This window comes from Cryptomeria japonica, chromosome 11 (genome assembly GCF_030272615.1).
Source record: "Cryptomeria japonica chromosome 11, Sugi_1.0, whole genome shotgun sequence".
Lineage (NCBI taxonomy): Eukaryota > Viridiplantae > Streptophyta > Pinopsida > Cupressales > Cupressaceae > Cryptomeria > Cryptomeria japonica.
Window position 1 is genome coordinate 208,478,732 of NC_081415.1, and position 18,104 is coordinate 208,496,835.

General features: G+C 37.4%; 1 protein-coding gene across 4 annotated transcripts in view; it reads left to right on the plus strand.

Annotated features, from left to right (window-relative positions):
* The window catches only part of LOC131067662 (phospholipid--sterol O-acyltransferase), a 156,496-nt gene that overhangs the window by 107,128 nt on the left and 31,264 nt on the right, over positions 1-18,104 (plus strand). For all 4 annotated transcript variants that reach the window (XR_009111857.2, XM_058002774.2, XM_058002772.2 and 1 more), the window contains exons 6-7: positions 17,536-17,749; positions 17,854-18,025. Coding sequence is in view for 3 of the 4 variants with exons in the window: in XM_058002774.2 (XP_057858757.2) it covers positions 17,536-17,749; positions 17,854-18,025 (386 nt within the window). In the remaining variant the exon portion in view is untranslated. The remainder of the gene's footprint in view (positions 1-17,535; positions 17,750-17,853; positions 18,026-18,104) is intronic.

Consider the following 18,104-nt stretch of genomic DNA (forward strand, 5'->3'; position numbering starts at 1 on the left):
TTCAGCGGGAGGACATTACATTAAGCTATCACTCTATCGCATATTTCAGCAGGAGGACCATTGTATTGAACTTATCACTCGACCACTTATTCAGTGGGAGGACTGAGTACAAAAAACTGAATTACAAAACTTGGAAGGCGGCAAACCAGCCTCTTCCACTTATGCAGTGGGGTTTACAATTAAGAGCAGCAAGAAGGGATGATCAGTACTACTGAAACAACCTTACAAAATAGAGATGAGATGAGAAGAGTAATTGCAGATTTCTACAGCAGGAATATAATTTTCTGTTACAATTAATCTGTAGGCTGAAAGTATAATTCAGCAGCCTATGGAAACACCAAAATGCTCATAACTCCCTCATTTTTCACCCGAATCAATTCAAATCAATCCCAATCCCACAATATAACACTAACAACAACATCCAATCCAAACTACAACCCAAACAACCCACTATTCGTTTGGCACACATCCCAATGCAAGTCAAAAAATCCACGCTATACATGGGAAGTTCGATTTTATCTAGTAAATTCATTGCTCATTTAAAATTGCTAAAAACTCACACATTGTATCGCCATGGCTAGGAAGGAAGGATGAGCCGGTACCCAGAATGATGTAGTCGCTTGGTTAAGAGGTGTGAGCAAAATATACTTTCAGCAGTCCCACGACCAGCAACCAGAAACACTCAAATCCAGCATAGAACACTCCATAATTTCAACTCATTCACCAATTAGCAATGGGAATACAAGGACACAGCTAGGTACTATCTTGCAAGTACGAAACTGAGACTTAGCTAGGAAGCCAACTTCGAAGCTCAGATTTTCAGTAGCCAAACCGGCAGCATAACGATGCAATTTTCAAAGATGATGCAAATGGGAGCCCAAGTCTCATATTTATAACTTCACTCCTCAAATCCAAATGCAATTCCTCCAAATTCAACGCCTAGCATTTGCATTTCATTCCACTACATGTGGACCCCCAAAAGTGGCGCTATTTCCCATAAGTCAAATCCCACGGCCAAGGCATGGACCCATGATATTCTTTGGCCAATATTTAGAGATAAGTCACAAAATAATATTTCTTTCAAATAATTCGACATCTCCTTGATAAACATGAAACTCGCCAAATACTTAGGAAAAATATGGACATTAATCCCAAATATAATAAATCAGTAGCAAAATCAGATTAATTAAATATTAAACCTTAGGATAAGGAAAATAATATTTAATTATGTCGCCAATGATTCCCGTACAAATTATTATCACAACCAGGATGAAACTGAGCCCGAACGACCACAAAACTGATGCAGAATCAGAACATTGTCTACTGCCAAAAATAGAATTGTGCCACATAGCCACTTACTAAAAATAGTAAGTCAAGAACTAATGCTCAGAAAAGCATGATCATCCCGTCCAGAGGCAAAACATGGAGAGCTTAGTAGGGCAGTAACACCAGAATGGCCATTCCTTGACTTACTAAAAATAGTAAGTCCTCGTTTCATCAATGTTGGACCCTCATTATTCATTCCACCTAGCCTACGGGTCTCAGGAATAGGCTAATGGACCACTGGAAGGTCATCAGTGAGAAGGGGACATGACACAATGGTATGAGAGGGATCAGCTCCTTCAAAAGGTTCCTCTTTGACAGAGGAAAAAGCAATCAATTGCCTCTTATTATAACAATGTAAATATTAATTAGGTTTCTTGTTTTTCAAGAAGTGCATGAGCACAGGCTGTTCTCCTTCTGAATGGCTGATCTTGATCCTTTGCAAGTTACAAAGGAGAGAGTTTTCTTTTTTTTTGTAGTTGTGACTCTGCGCCCAATGGATTACATAGGCTACTGATCTATATGCTTAGCAGGCAAGCATCGCGTAGAAATCGCCAAAAATGTTGTCATTTTATGACACCTTTGGTCCATTAGTGAGAACCGATCAGAGATATGTTCCATGGACCAACGCTGCCCCAGTTTTATCCAACAGAAGACGATGGAATCATAAAGTATGAGGTGTTGTCTTGTCGAAAGTTCCTTTCCCAAGCCTTCTCTTCTTCTCTCTTTCCCGGAACTCCTGAACCCCAAGGTTTTGAAGTTCCCTTACTTGGTCTCTTGTTCTCTTGCCTCGAAACTCCGGAACCCCGAAGTTCCCAAGTTGCTAGTCTTTAGAACTTCGGTGACCCAGGTCTTCGAAGTTTCCCCAACTTCGGTGACCTAGGTCTCCGAAGTCTTCCAAACTCCTTTTGGCTTGCAATACTTCCGGATGGCGTGATTGACACTCGAAGATTTAAATGCTCCGACGACTTTTGTGACTTGTGCACCTTCTTTTGTGGAGCCACAGGGGTGCATTTAATGTTTTTGGCAGGATTTCCATCAAGGGAGGTACGAGGCCATGCTTGTTGTAGTGACTTATGTCATGTCTGCATACTCTGACTTTGGAAGGTCAGTCAATCCACCCTTCTCAGGGTTGCCTTTTGTGGGTATGGCTAGGTTGCTTGCATGTACAGAAGTCAAGTGCATGCACTTGCCTGCACTCCCAAATTGACATATAGGAGTCATGATCACCCTTGTAACCATTTTTCTATATAAAGTTTGTTAAGCCTCATTGTAAAGGGTTCTCTCCCTGCTGGCTTGAGCTATTCTATGCTCTCCCACTTCTCTTGTATTATTCCGTATTTTGCAACGGTAAGTTGGCCATTGGCCTTATAATTGATCGAAATCACCATTCTTGCCTTCTTTTAACTTATGTATGCTGTTTATGTTTCTTACCTTCATCATAGGTGCATGTTTTGTGGTTCTTCTCTCATATATGTTGTGTTAAATTTATTTCCGAGTGTGACTTGTGGGAAACCTTCTCCCCTCTTGACATTCAACGAATTCTAACCTCCATACATGCATCAGGGTCACTCATACAATTGAAGTTTGTGCATCTCCTCGGTGTTTCAATTGATTCTTTGTGTCATTTCGGGTAGGGAGAGAAACAATCTCTTCTTGGTGCATCACCTCCTTTTGTTTTAAGCATTTCTCTCTTCCCTTTACCTCTGTAATTTTTTAGGATAGGCCTAGGAGTTAGTTTTGAAGTGTTGAGTTGGTTCAACACCTGCACGTGGATTGAGAAGGAAGCCGACCTTCTCCAGAAATTCAACCCCTTTGCGCAAGGTCCCACACTTCGGGATTGTTTCCATGTTTCACAATGTTGCTGAGTTGATAGCTCAGCAAGGGTGTGAGCTTTTGTGATAACAGTTAGTTTGGGAAAGAATGTGTATGATTTGACTAGGGATAATCCTGATGACGATGATGATGTTATCTCGGCATTGAGAGAGCTTGATCGAGAGATGTGTCTCGATGATGGTATAGAGATGGCTGCTATTTCTGATTGGTTAATGAGTAGTATGGAGAAAAGTAAGAAGATGGTAGAGGCGCAGCCAATTGATGACATTGATGACTACTTAGCTAGTTGCAACAAAGAGAAAGAACCTAAGAAAGCTGAGATTTTGTCACATATAGCTAGAGATGAGACATGAATGCGGATTGCATAAGTGGCTGTTCCTATTGGAGATGTGACGACGGACATTGCTACTCCCATGTGTTGGTTGAAAATTGTGTACACTTGGGGAAATATACAAAATTGTGGTTTCAACCACAATGTGTGAGTAAAACTCTCCTAATTAAGGGGAGACTCCCCCTATCTAACTACAACTTTGAAAATAAAATAGGATGGGACATCAATCTTTCTTCTTCTTTCAAGAAAGACAATATCCTTTTCTCATCACAGAAAAGGATAGCGATTTGATATAAACAACTGTAACTACTTTCAAAATGAAATGAGAGAAAGGAAATGAAGTTTTCTAAAAGCGCAAAGACTTCCGTCACTTCCTTTGGGATGGGACAACAATATCAAGCTCAAAGACTTGATTATGTGAAGTCCTATCTACCTTTTTCTACACTAATGCTATAAAAAACAAATTATAACAGCTCAAAGACTGGAATATCTTATTCTTTTCTACTTAAAACAATGGGAAGTGGTATAAGCTCAAAGACTCACAGCTATTTCTCACAAAATCCACTCCTAAATTTTCCTAAGAACAACTGAAAGCACAAAGACTTACAGCTTCTCTCAAGAAAATATTTATTTTAATCTATATTAACCTAACCTATTTGCAGCACAAAGACTGCAAATCAGATGTGATTAAGCTCTTCAAGAAACACTTGCAAGAAAGATAATATAGAACACAAACTCAAGTATGTAGCACAAAGACTCAAAGCTTGAGCAATTTCCTTCTATTCCTTTCAATTCTTGAATTCACACATGAAAGCTCAAAGACTTCTTTGCTGTAAATTTGGCAGAGATTTTGCTTGCTTTCCAAAAGATAAAAATTACAATAGACCCCTCAAGTATTTATAGAAGAAGAGCCTTGAGAAAAAGGTGGGAGGATCTTAACTAACTTGAGAGATTCTCTCAACCACCATTACTTATTCAATAACTAACTAAGACTTCAATAACTAACTAAGACTTATTCCAACTACAGTCCTAATTGAACACAACTTGTAGTTGCTTTACATGTAAATTACAAAAGTGCAAGTAATGAGTTAACTTGCATTTTACAAAATTTTTTTTACATGTAACTTGTCAAAAGAAAAACTACAACTAAAGATTACAAATGTGGAAAAATACAACTAAGTGTTGAAAAACACTTAAGCTGTAGCACGTGAAGACACGAATCCTTCAAACTTTTGGATGATCATTTGTAGTTCTTCAGGATCCGGTTCATGGGTGTTCTTGGCAACAACCATGGTCTTCACGATAGTATCATGACATCGGAGGAGCGCAGAGCTGTTTTTCTCCAGGATAGACTGGATTTCATGCAAAAAGATTTGGTGTTTCATCAACATTTGAATTGAAGCGGCCAAGAATTGTTTGCTCCTCCATTCATTATGAATCCTCATCTATAAATCAGCAAGAACTTATTCTTCTGGAATCAAACTCTCCATCCTGACTTAATATGTTGCAAGAGGCCTTTTCACAATGAGAGACGATATCCGAAAAACTTCACCTCGTAATCTCATTGTATCACCAATCTCCTCAATGAGCGATTTAAGAACAAGGGCCTTATTTTCCAGAAGCTCTTCAAATTCCAAGTACATGACCCTGGAAGAGATGATGGCATGCTCCTGAGAACACTCAGCTGTTGTTGGGGCATGGTACGCCAGATTGTCAAACTATTTTCAACATTTTCCAGATTCTTTTTGAAAGTATCGGAAGTCTGATCCAGTTTCTCTTCAACGGTTTCCAACTTAGACATCATCTGAAAAATGTCTTTCATCACTTGTGCACATAGATCGTGAAGTTGATCAACCTAGGAATCTAATGCTTGTACCTTCTGAGCAGCCCTTTCCACTCCACGAATTGATTCTTGGGAATCGGAAGAACCTATGGAATTACTCTCTTCAGCAACAGGTTTTGTGATTTTATGAACAATTGCCATAAGTTGTCGGTTTTTCTCTTCTAGCTTGTTTTTCTTTGCTAGAAGTTCATCACACCGCTGTACCAATGAAGCTACAAAAAACTGAGCATCATGTTTAATCACCTCATGCGTTTGCTTACCCAATTCTATCCTTATGACTTTGTAATCAGCAGCTGACATTTCTTCAAGTGGCTTATCTGCAATGGGTTCAACAATTTCAACTACCTTCATCTTGTTGCTGTCAACAGTTACTCTGGAGATAGTCTTGGCCTTTTTAGCAACCTTGGATCTAGACTGTTTTAGTTTCTGATAATCAAAGGTATCAGGTGAGATTTCTTGCTTCTTCCTTTTTGGAGTAAAAGAACTAAGCCATCATAGTATTCCTATACCGGTATAAGCGAGTGGTCACCCTTGGTAGAAAGACCAGGGAAATGTTTGAGTGACGTTGCCAAATATACTAAGTATGAATTCATAGAGAAAGTCATGGTGGAAGAGACTGCTGAAAGTTGTTCACACAAGGCATCGCTGATGACTTCTCCCTATGATATATGATGGGACTGCCTTATGAAAATGATGAATTGGTACATCCAGGGCTCAAAAACATTAGAATGTTCAAGGCCCATTATCCTGCTGAGGAGGGTTATGATTTCTCCTATTTCCCATTTGAAGTCACAGCGGTACAACTTAGCCCACCTTGAGAAGGCGGCTCGTGGCTCATGGACCCATTTGTTGATATGTCGTTTACAGTCTTTTTCCCTTTTCACATAATACTCAGCTGCACTCTCTTTGGAGATTTCCATGTAAACAGGTGTGGGAGGTATTCTGAAGATTTTCTCAATTGTGTCTGCATCAAGGCGGATTATTGCTTCGCCATTATCTTTTTTAATGATTCTTGTCTCCTTGTCAAAGTGATGGGTGCAAGCGAGAACAAATTCAGATTCTAGGGCAGCCACTGAGAAAGAAGATGCGTGATGGCTATGGCTGTCCAACAGCCGCTGCATATTGCTATCTTGTGGATCCTCAACCCTCTTGACAAATTCTAACATGTCCACATGCCATATCTCTGTATCTCTGATACGATCCAAAGGAGAGGAAACTTGGGAAGGCGCAACTTCGTTTTGGTACTTGTCATATTTGTACTTCATCTTTTTCAGAATTGGAGATGACGACAAATCTGACATTGATGGACAACCTGAAATACAGTGATGAAGACTTAAAAGCGTTAAGGCAACATCATATTCAGCTGCAAATAACATTTTTCCTTCTTCAAATGGGAAAAACTTTGACTCTTGAACTTCACGACTTTGTGAGAGAAAGAGGGGAAATAAATGGAAATGGGGGAATATTGACTTTGACCAATTTGGGATCTTGGGGAAATTTTCGCAAGTATACAAGTTGGAAAGGGCATACATGCAATCGGATTTTTAAAACCTGAATGCAAGTACACTTGTAAATTTGCAAATGGAGAAATGGATGGAAAATGAGAATTAGACTTGCAGAAAATGACGAAAATGGAAAGTACGGATATGGGTGACATGAATCGATAAAAATGGGAAAATCCGGGAATGTCATTTTCATGAAAATGGGCAGAACTTTTCAACATGTAATTCGGTTCTTAAAACCCGATTTTGAAAGGAATGGTATTTCACATCCTTCCAACTTGGAATTTTAACCAAAAATGGTTAAATTCTTTAACCGTAAGGGAAGAACAAAGATTTCCAGCCAACTTATAATCGGGATTTAAAATCCCGAATACAAGTAAAGAGGGAAAATGGAGAAGATCAATGCAATTCAAAAATTGCATATCAAGGAGGAAAATCTCTCTCACAAAACCGATTTTTGGGGCAAGAACAACATATTTACAAATTTACAATTAGAAAGGAAAACTAAGAAAACAAGAAAATAAGAAAATGAAACAAGAAAAGAAAAGAAATCATACCTTGTTTCAAACTGAAAATTGGAATGAAGAAGACAATCCATTAAATAGAGACAATGCACAATGCCAAACCCTAGCCACGTTTTATAAAAACGTGGTGTCAAATGCAAGGGAAATGGCGTGGAAAGTGGCAAAAACTCTTTCTAACCTCAACGTCTTAGCATACCAAGCCAAAATGATTTAGGAGATTGCTGATTCGTGGCATCTTTGAAGGAGAAAAACGTGGTTTTTACCAAAAACGTGTTTGCTGTTATAAACCAAGAAACCAACAATTTTAACCTCCAAATGGCGTGAAAGATGTCTACAAAAGCATGAAAATAGGAAGGAATCCTAAACGCCTTCTACCTCCAAAAATTTCTCCACAAAAACTTGCTTAAAATCCTCAAAAAACGTTTTTCCTTGCTGGTCGGGTTTTTTGAAAAGAATAACAAGTTCAAATTACCATGAATTGGAGAAAATCGGGTGCAATGACAAGTTTAAAATTGCATTTTTTCATCAATAAGGAAAAAATCGGGTTTTTAAAATGCAATTACATGTTTAAAATCCTCAAAAATGCACTTTATAGAGAAAATCGGGTTTTTTGGAACAAATAGCAAGTTTTAAATGTCACTTTTCTCATTCCTAGGCAAAATCGGGTTTTGGAGAGAGATGTGCAAGTTTAAAGTCACTTGTAAAGGAAAAATAAAATCCCTACAACAAGTTATAATTCACTTGCACACATGTAATAGGGGTTTAAAATCCCTATTACAAGCAAAAACCATTAAAGTAGGGGTTTTAGAAAAGAATTACAAGTTTACTTGTAACTTAACCAAAAAATCCCTATTTTAACTGAAAAAGCCAAAAAGCATCAAGGGGGAAATAAAAAACAAATTACAAGTTTTTATTTTTCAATAAAGTGCACTTGTAATTAACCAAAATTTTTCCTACAAAGACCAAAACAATGGAAATCATTAAAACTTGCACTTCAAGGAAAATTCTCCACCTGCAGCTAGGGAGAAAAAACCCGAAATTGAAGGAAAGACATAGCAAACGAATCCAAAATGCAACAAAATTCGAAACGTAGTTCGAGGATGGACTGAGGATTAAGCCAATCCAAGGATTAGTCGAAATTTTGCATCGGGAAGCGTGCCATAGAGTATTTTTTTCATTTTTTCACAAAATTTTTATGTAACGGTCCTTCATTTTTCAAAACAAAAATGAGAACAACACCATGTATTTCTAGATTACTTTAGTTGCCCTTGGCCGTACTACAAAAGAAGAGGAATTTCAGGAGGTTGGTGAGACCCTTAAGGCAATTAGTGCAAGATTGGACCGAGAGATTGAAAAGAGAGATAAGTATGAAGAAGAGAATATCAGACTTAGAGAATACATTGCAGGATAAGGCGTGAGAATCCCACCCTTATTTCCCCTATTGCAATTGATTGTGGACTACATACAGATAATGAGGCAGCGAGAGATACACTCTCGGAAGTGAAGAAATGGATTGAGGTTACGAAGAGATAGACGGATAATTTCTTTACTCATTTTGTCCAGGCTTTTGACAGGACAATAGGGCTTATATTCAGGATATAGTATTTGGAGGTAGTTTGGGAAGAATTCCGACCTATTTAGGAGAAGACTATTCCACGCCTCAGAGCTTTGAAGAAAATTCCTACGTCCATATTGATCAAAGAAAATATTGTGCATAATGGAGACAGATACGATTTCCATGGCTTGTATGGTTCATTGGCCATGAAGAAATCAACTTATGAGAGCGCACAAAATAATTGTGCAGAGATGGAAGGATCAATTTATGATATTCAGGCAAAGATCCTTGCCTCGATTGAGGAATTATTGGGAGTTGATGTTAGTGAGGTCAGTGGTTTACACTTAACAGAATTGAGAGACAAGATGAAGTTCATGTACTTCAATCAGTTGGACTCTTTGAAGAAGAGTTAGATGGATGACTTGGTCTCTTTGTTGATTCATGTTCACAATTTGTAGAAGCTCATGCCAGATTGGGAGAACACCTTGGATGCTTGCTCGGATGCGTTGGACGTGATTGATTTACAGCAGGATACCTTACCGAACATTTCCATGGAAGAATTAGATTCTATATTAGCTAGATTCTTGGATTATGCTATGAGAGAAAGAGATGCAGGACAAAATCTTCTAGAAGATTCCCTATTTGATGATTAGGTGTCTTTCTATTGGGCCATATGTTGGTGTTTCCATTTTTTATGTAAACCCTAATTAGGGCAACTCTAGGGCTTTGTTGGCATGATCTTAGCCCTTGATTTTGATTGAATCTTGGCCATCCATTTTGTATGAGACTCTATATATACCTCATTGTCTCTCATTTGTAAGGGAGAGAATTTTTAGAATTGTTGGTAGATGCTGTAGATTTGAATATAAATCATTGTTCAACTTTGATGGTGATTTTTGTTTAAGTGTTGTCTTGCATTCAAGGTTCTCAATTCCTCTAAGTTAGATTAGAATTTGTTTTCAAGTTTGTTAGATTGAATGAAAGAATGTTGAATGTATTTGTGTGGAATCCATTTATCCATACCACTAGCCTCTTGCTAATTGGAAGTGCGCCATGCATGGTCAACTGGAAGTTTATGCAAACTTAACTTCAATTATTATACGTCCATTGTTATGCATCAACTTGGATGGTATCAATGTTAATGGTAGTAATTTGAAAATCTATGAAGTACACCTTAGATGATTGCACTAAGCTTGTCTCCAAATCTGTTTGACTTGATGGTGAGACCTTGCCTAGTTTGATTCCACCAAATTTGTTCACCACTTTTTGCATTCTAGGCTCATAATAGATTTCCTATCGCTTTTCCCTTTTCCCCTTTTTTTAGAAAGTCTTTTTAGAATTTAGTCAATAGCTTCATTGCCAAATCCTAAGTTATCAGCGTACCCATTCCATATTCACGATAAACAAAGTGGATTCAAACAATTGTGTAAGTCCCCAAGTGAAAAGAACAATTCACATCGACCATTGAGTTACCCACTCGTCAAGACCTGATTAAAGAAACCTTGGAATCATTTTAGTTGATCTTACCCTTAGCATCTGAGGTGATTTTGTTCAAGAGAGGGTAAAGTACTTTGGCATTTTATTCTGATGCTTGCATGTGCATAAAACACACATCAACATGACCAAATCTATAGCAGTTTCAAAGGTGATATAAAGAACATCAATTTGAAGAGAATTGTGTGGCAGACTTTAGTCATTTCATAGCATTTGAAGATCAAGTTGAAAGAGAGAACTATAGCTGTGAATAATCTATTACTCTTATCGGAAGGCTTAGTTGAGCAGCAACAATTTATAACATTGAGGCATATATTTCAAGCATACAAATCAGAGGAAGCTATCAACATAAGTTCTATCTTCCAAACTAGTTTTGGAATCTTAAGTTTAATATTATAGTGAAATGTCTTCAGAATTGATAAAATAATATTTATAAATGTATTATAATTCTCACCTTAAGTTGGAATTGTTGTCTTAGGTCTAAATTGTGGTAAACCCCGAAAGGGGACATTACATTTTTGTAGATAGGTGGTCAAGGAGTGAAAGATTGTGGAATTATAACTCAACTTGAGAACACTTAGACAAACTAGATTGGATATTGAGGGGGAGACAAGAAAGAAGGGAATTCCACCCTAATGTGTCATTGCCTATAGGATCCTTGGATGTTGAAATTCAAGGGGGAAAGGGTTCTACTTCAATGGGAGGAAAGAAGAGAACTACAAGTGTTGTAGATATGTTTAACATACAATCACTAGATGTGGGTGAGTCTTCTATGTTAAGTTTTTTTATGCTCATGTCATACCAGTACATGTGGCACATTCACCCTATTTTAAATAAATATTCATGATGCAATAGTTGTTGGTCCCTCATTTGTCCCACCTAGTGAGCATAAGCAATGCACCACTCTCCTTGATAAAGAATATTCCAAGGTGAATGTGTTGATAAAAGAGATGAGACAAACTTGGATTATGGATGGATGCTCCATCATCATGGATGGGCGGATTGATATCAAACATTGGGCACTCGTCAATGTTATTGTCACAAGTTCAATTGACTCTTTATTTCTTAGAGCTATTGATTGTTCAAGGAAGAGGATGGATGCAAACTTCCAATTTTAAAGTTTGAAAGATGCCATAGAAGAGGTTGGAGCCTCTAATGTTGTGCAGGTAGTGACCTTTTCAACCTATATGTGTAAGTCATAGATGGACTACTTGCCGAGTTGCAAAAAACTTGCGAGATTTTTGGCATGGAGAGTAAACTTGCCATTAATTGAAAAATTCGCCGATTTTTTGGCATGTTTTTCACAAAAACTTGTCAAGTCTCTAGTGAAATCTCGGTTGCATAAAAAGAAAAGAGGCCCAGACACATCAAAAAATTATGTAATTTTTTTTTCTTCAAGTCAATCTCATTCTCTTCATCAAAATATATACATGAAATATAACATTTAAGTATAAGTCTTTTTTCTTTGACTTTAAGTTATATTTCATGTATATATTGGTAGGATGTTTGAAATTGGTTTCAGATCTCTAGGAGTTATTATGCAAATTCTAGGTTTTAGAGGATGTTATAAATTTTCAGAATTAGTCTAATCTCAATAATCAATAAGCTCCTATCAGCATTCTCTTGCTCTCTCTATGTCACTCATTTTATCTTCCCTAAATTCTAGACCTATCCATCTCCCTATAACTCTTCCTCTATCTCCTCTCTCTATCACTCTCTATCTCACTCTCTCCTCTCTCCCCCAAGATCTAGACCTATCTCTCAACCTCTCTCTCTCACACCGCCAGACCTGTGTTTTGGCGAGGTGGAGGAGCCACAATGGACTTCTAGGACTAGGTCTTCTAGTTCTACCTCTCCCATAGTTTTCTCTAGAGCTGGGAAGAGGAAGATGTAAAATGTTTTGATGTAGTATTTATATTTAATTTTACAAAAACAATTTGTTATTTTCATTTTGTTTTAGACTATTAGCCATCGACATTCCACATGAGGATGCCATTTTGTACCCAATTGCATTTAAATCAATCAAATATATCTAGACTCATCTTGTTTCTTTTGTGTACTCATTTATTGATTCATTGGATGCATCTCCTCATTGAATTTTGCTAAAAAATTGCATTTCTAATTAAATTCAAGCAAATTTTTAAGTTGCCGAGATTTTTTTTTCGGGCCTTGGTGAGATTTTGTTTTTGGCAAGTAGTTCAACTATGGTGTAAGTTGTCTTGATGGTGGAGGACACTTACAAGCACATTTTTTGGACCCCATGTTGTGTTCATGCATTGAACGATACCTTGAAGGACATTGGGAAGATATATTGGATGAAGGTAGTGGTCTTAGAGGTTAGAGATATACATATAGCTTTTTGCAACCATCACTCTTCACTTGCTTTGTTCAAGATATTTTTGAGGAAGGAATTTCTCAATCTCGTCGATACTAGATATGCGAGCTGCTTCATTTTGTTAGAGATTATGTTTGAGGTCCAAGAGACTTTACAATTAATGGTGGTTAATTTAGAGTGGTGTAGATGATTTGAGGCAAACACACTTGAAGGAAGAAGTGTGAAACAAAAAATCTTTGATGATGATGAAAATGACATGATGTCACCCCCCAAAAAAAGCCCATGATCCAAAAATAATCCAAAAACTTAAGTGAAATAAATCTGCGATTTCCCTTGGCCGACTCATATGATGTCTTATTGGCACATTTTTTTGTGTCACATGCATGCAATTGGTCACTACAACAATCAATAGAATCCACGCCTTCACTGATCCTGATATTTTACAAAACCTGAGCTTTGATACCATATTATGAAAAGTAATAACACTCAGAATGATTACCAAGATATTTGATATTTGCTAAGGAGCTAAAGGCTCCTCAAATAAGAGATACAAAGATCTATCTGCTAAGGATAAGATCGACAACCAAGAAAGTAGAGGGATACGAACTTATCTAAAAAGAATAAAGGAATAATCCTAAAGTCTATCCTATCAACTTAATTGACAATAATAAACTAATATTACAATTTTTTTTTCTGATCGGTAATTGTTTCTTAATATTGATAAGCAAAAAATATTTACATCATATGATTCAAGTTTGAAAAACAAGTTTCACAAAGCCACCTCCTATCTATTCAACTAGCCCAATTCTTCATATTGTGTACAGTATACATACAAAATGGGCTCTATGTCATTCTATATCTTCTAATAATAAAATTTACAATACTTATAAAATGGGAGCACTATTCCTGCTCCACTATGCTTTTCCCGCGAACCTTTGCATCCTTTGTTTCCATCAGGCCACTTGCACCTGCACTCTGTATCTACGTTGTCGAGGATGAGCTACCTTGCAAAAGATGACGCCACTTCGAGCTAAAAGACCCAATCGTTCTGCCACGCTTCCTTTTGGGAGGAGTGTTCTCCTCCACACGCTCCTGGACTTTGGCTCTCGGCATCCACTTTGCAACTTCTTCTCTAACCATTTGTGCCTCCTAGGCCTTGAGAAGTCTTTTATTCCTTGCAGCCCAATTTGGACCAAAGCTCTCCTCACTTCCTTGTTTCCATTTGCACTCCATAGGAGAAAAGGACGGAGGGGAGGGTTAAACTTACCCACATGTAACCAGTCTCCCCCTGGACATACAAATCCTTGCCCCTCTCAAGCCATTCTAATTAGGCTCGCCAAACCCCAACATCAGTCCTCCACGCAGCTGTATATGAGCCAAAGGATTGTTTCACTGGGCTCAAATTCTAAGCACCAAGCCAAGAACAAAGAAGCGATATCGATGTTTGTTCGATATCAATACTCTGCCTTCAGGTATTTCTCCCCTAAGACGATTTTCACCCTGCATATGAAGGTTGTCTCCGATATTTGGAAGACATGGGTAAGGCATTCATCAGTGATCCTTCCCCAAAAAGCCATCATGGGCTTGATAGTCTGCAAGGAGAAATTTGCTTGCATTGTGTCACCTGCCTTTCACACCAACTTCAAATAACTTCTATGCAAATGCCAAATTCTGCTGTGTTTGGCACTTCTTCTCATAAACAACACTTAGCCATCCACCTTAGTAATAAATCTACGCCAACCTGTCATTGGCCAAAAAAATACTGTCGTTGGAAATTCGCACACCAACTCTGCATTCTATGCGTACGATGTGGCTGTTGTTAAATAGCAACCTATCATTTCCCACGTCAAAAAACTCATTCCCCATGAACTTCTAGCAAGAAGATCTCGTTCATCAGTCTCGCAAATCTTATTTAAAATAGTTGTCCTTTCTCATGCTTCCAGCACAATCGATCCATGCCTGCAACAATCCATTAACCAACCTGGGAATCCTTTCCAAGACCGTTCACATGCTTCAAGTGTAATTTCAACTCGCCAATGATAACAAGGCCGCCAAGCTTTAGGAGCAATTAATGCCAATGCCATACTTGAGCGATCGATTTCAATTAATGCCTGTAAGGCCATTTGTATTGGCCTCATCAACCATAATGGATAATAATATCCAAACCAGTTTGAATTATATTTGCACGGCTTCGGGCTCCACCAACTCACCTACCTCGTCAGACCACTTGGTTTCACCAACCTGGAGTGTAAGAGCCATGTTGGCATACCTGTCAGCTTCAGTGTTACACTCCCGAAGTACATGCAAAATCTTAAACTTATTGAAACCAAATGATAGGCTCTAAATACTTTGAATGATCCTATCTAATTTCCAATTATCTGCCTGCCCTTTCGAGATTGCTCTAACCATAATCTGTGAGTCCCCTTCAAGATGGAGGTTATTTAACTTCAGTTTTCTTGCCATACTAACAGCAAGGAGAGCTGCATATGCTTCTGCTCGGTTATTGGAACCCCATCTTAATCTTTGACTGCAGCATGCTATGATATTTTCGTTGTGGTCTTTTGCCACACAACCTTCTCCCGAGGGACCTAGGTTTCCTTTTGCTGCACCATCAAAATTCACCTTAATCCAATCACATTCAGGTGGTGTTCATTTTGGTTCCCTTACTTCGTTATGCAAAGGATCAACCCTTTTAGGCCCATTAACGAGCCACTAATATTACAATATTACTTTAATAGTTTTGAATCTTGTTAATCGGTTCAATAATTATTGCAGTCTTCATTTGGCCACACCTTTCAAACCTATTCGTTGCAGAATTCCCAGAATAGAGCAAAACTCGAAAGAAAATCCTTCGAACTCCTCAATGATAATCTTGTCTACTAATATAATTCACAATTTCTATGGCCTAGTTCAATAGATGAAAGAAAAAGGACTAGACATAGCCCTCCTCCAGTAATGCATCTCTCTTATGATAACCACATACAGTGGCAAAAAGAGAATTGAATTATTTACAGAACAGTACAGAGCAATAGATGGAATGCCTCAACCTGCTAATAGTCAACTGCCAACACCTTCTCAACAGACAAGAGGTAAGGTGATTCCTAACAGAGGAAAGAATCAAAGATTCCTTGCTGAACCAATGCAGTGAAAGGATTGGAAAGAGCCACGAATAAGCATCAAATTGCTTTTTCTTATCAGTTTACTATGCAGACCTATGTGTGAATAGGAATAATATCCCAAAGAGTATTTCAATCGTCAACCAGCCACAATGGATCCATCTGCATCAAACTACAGAAGAAAGAAGAAGACACAGGGAACTTGCCTGTTTTCTGTAACGAAAATCAGTAGCACCCATAATGGGATGGAAGAGAAGTCCACTGGCAGCACTCTTAATAGCAATCTATATTAACAATTTGAGGATTATAAGTCTGTTTTACTTGTGTTAGTCTATATAAAGACTTGATTTTTAATTTTTGTTATTTCATGTAATTATCTCTTTAGTAGTTTTTCTTGCTGCTACTAGTAATGTTCTGCTTCTTCATTGAAGCTTTTTTTGTAAAAATTGGCCTTTGTATGTCGGTCTCCTTTTGCTTTTAGAGTTTAAAGGGTTTTTTTTGTAATAGAGATTGAATTACCATAATTGGGACCTAAGTTGATCCTATCTTTAAACTGTGCTTATTGAGAGTTAAATACTCATATCTAGTATTATACATGTAAGATCTTTTTTCAATGTAAAGTTGATGCTAATAGGTAAAGTCTATATGCTAGACTCCATCTCAACAGATGAACTCATAGGCTTTTGTGACAAATGGAATAAAATATGGTACAGTTTGAAGACAGGAAATATGATAGTGCAAATTTGCAAACAATGAACTGAAATTAAGATAAAATTTAAACTTTTGAAGAGAAAAGACCATACTCTTATTAGAAGATCTTATGTCCAAATAAATCTTTTCGTTGTTATGCATTTGGTCAACTGTTATGCGATATGCTTTTAGCTGTTGCAATTTCCATAATTTGATAAGAATTCTGGATCATGAATCTTAAAGAGAATGTGTATTGTGTCAAATGAGGTTTCACCATGAAAGTCCTTTGATATTTTCTGGTAAACATAGTGTATGTATGCATGCATTTGCACTCATATGCGTGCACTTTTGTGGAAACCTTTTTTGCAAGCTGCATCTTAAAAGTTTTAGTAGTTTGTTCCTCTTTAAGCATCGTGTGAAGGAAAATGCCTATATCAGATAGTTTTACTTTACAATTTCCATAGGTTCAGACAAAGCTAAATCAATCTTTGAGGAAATTCACAATTTTCCAAATTGCATCCTAAAAATTTTAAACAGTTTGTTCTTCCTGAAGCGTCAAGTGAAGAAGAATACCTTTATCAGATGGTTTTTCAGTACAACTTTTATAAGTTTGGACAAAGCAAAATCAATCTTTGAGGGTATTCACAAATTTCAATTCAAAATTATCATGCTAAATATGACTAGAATAATGTAGGATCCAAAATTGACAAGTCCTCCTTTATCATAGATGTCAAATACAATGGAACAGGATTCAAAGAAAAAATGAGATTTTCTTTTCTGAGGAATTCAGTTCGGTAATTGATTGTTTAGGCCCTTTATCTTTGCTCATGATTTTGAAATAGTACTAATCTAGAAGGAAATGTTGAATAATTGAACCTATAAGCTCTGGAGTCTGTGGAAACAACCTTCATGGCTCTATATGTTACAACTTACAGATATTCATTTTTTTTGGTAGGTTCCCTAATTCTTTTGTTGTGATTAAACAGGGAACATCCCGCCTGATGTGCAATTCATTTGGATCATCGCTATGGATGTTGCCCTTCTCAGAACACTGTCGTAGAGATCACATATATTGGAAGAGTTTTTTTGATGGAATAAAGAGAGAAGGCTATAATGTCCATTGCGATGAGAAGGAATACACATCAAATTTCTCTGGGTGGCCTGTGGACCTTGTAAACATTGAAATTCCAGTTTCACCAGGTGACTTGTAAATTTTTACATATGAAGTTAAGGAAAGATTGCATTACTAATCCTTGAGTTAAATTTGTTCATTCCTCTTTTTGTCTACAAAATTTCACATGCAGATGCTGCATACCCTGGAATTTCAAAAGAAGCCGAGGCTGCAACTTCATCTTTTGAGTGTGGCATTCCTTTGCAACAATCCTTTTCTGCACGTGAGGTGGCAGATGGTACACTTTTTAATGAGATCGGTGATATTGATCCAAATAGCAAAACTGTTCTTCATCAACTTCACAAGTGAGTATATTATATACACAACTATAAATATTAATAAATATGTAACAATAACATACAAGGAATTTGAGAATAAAGATGT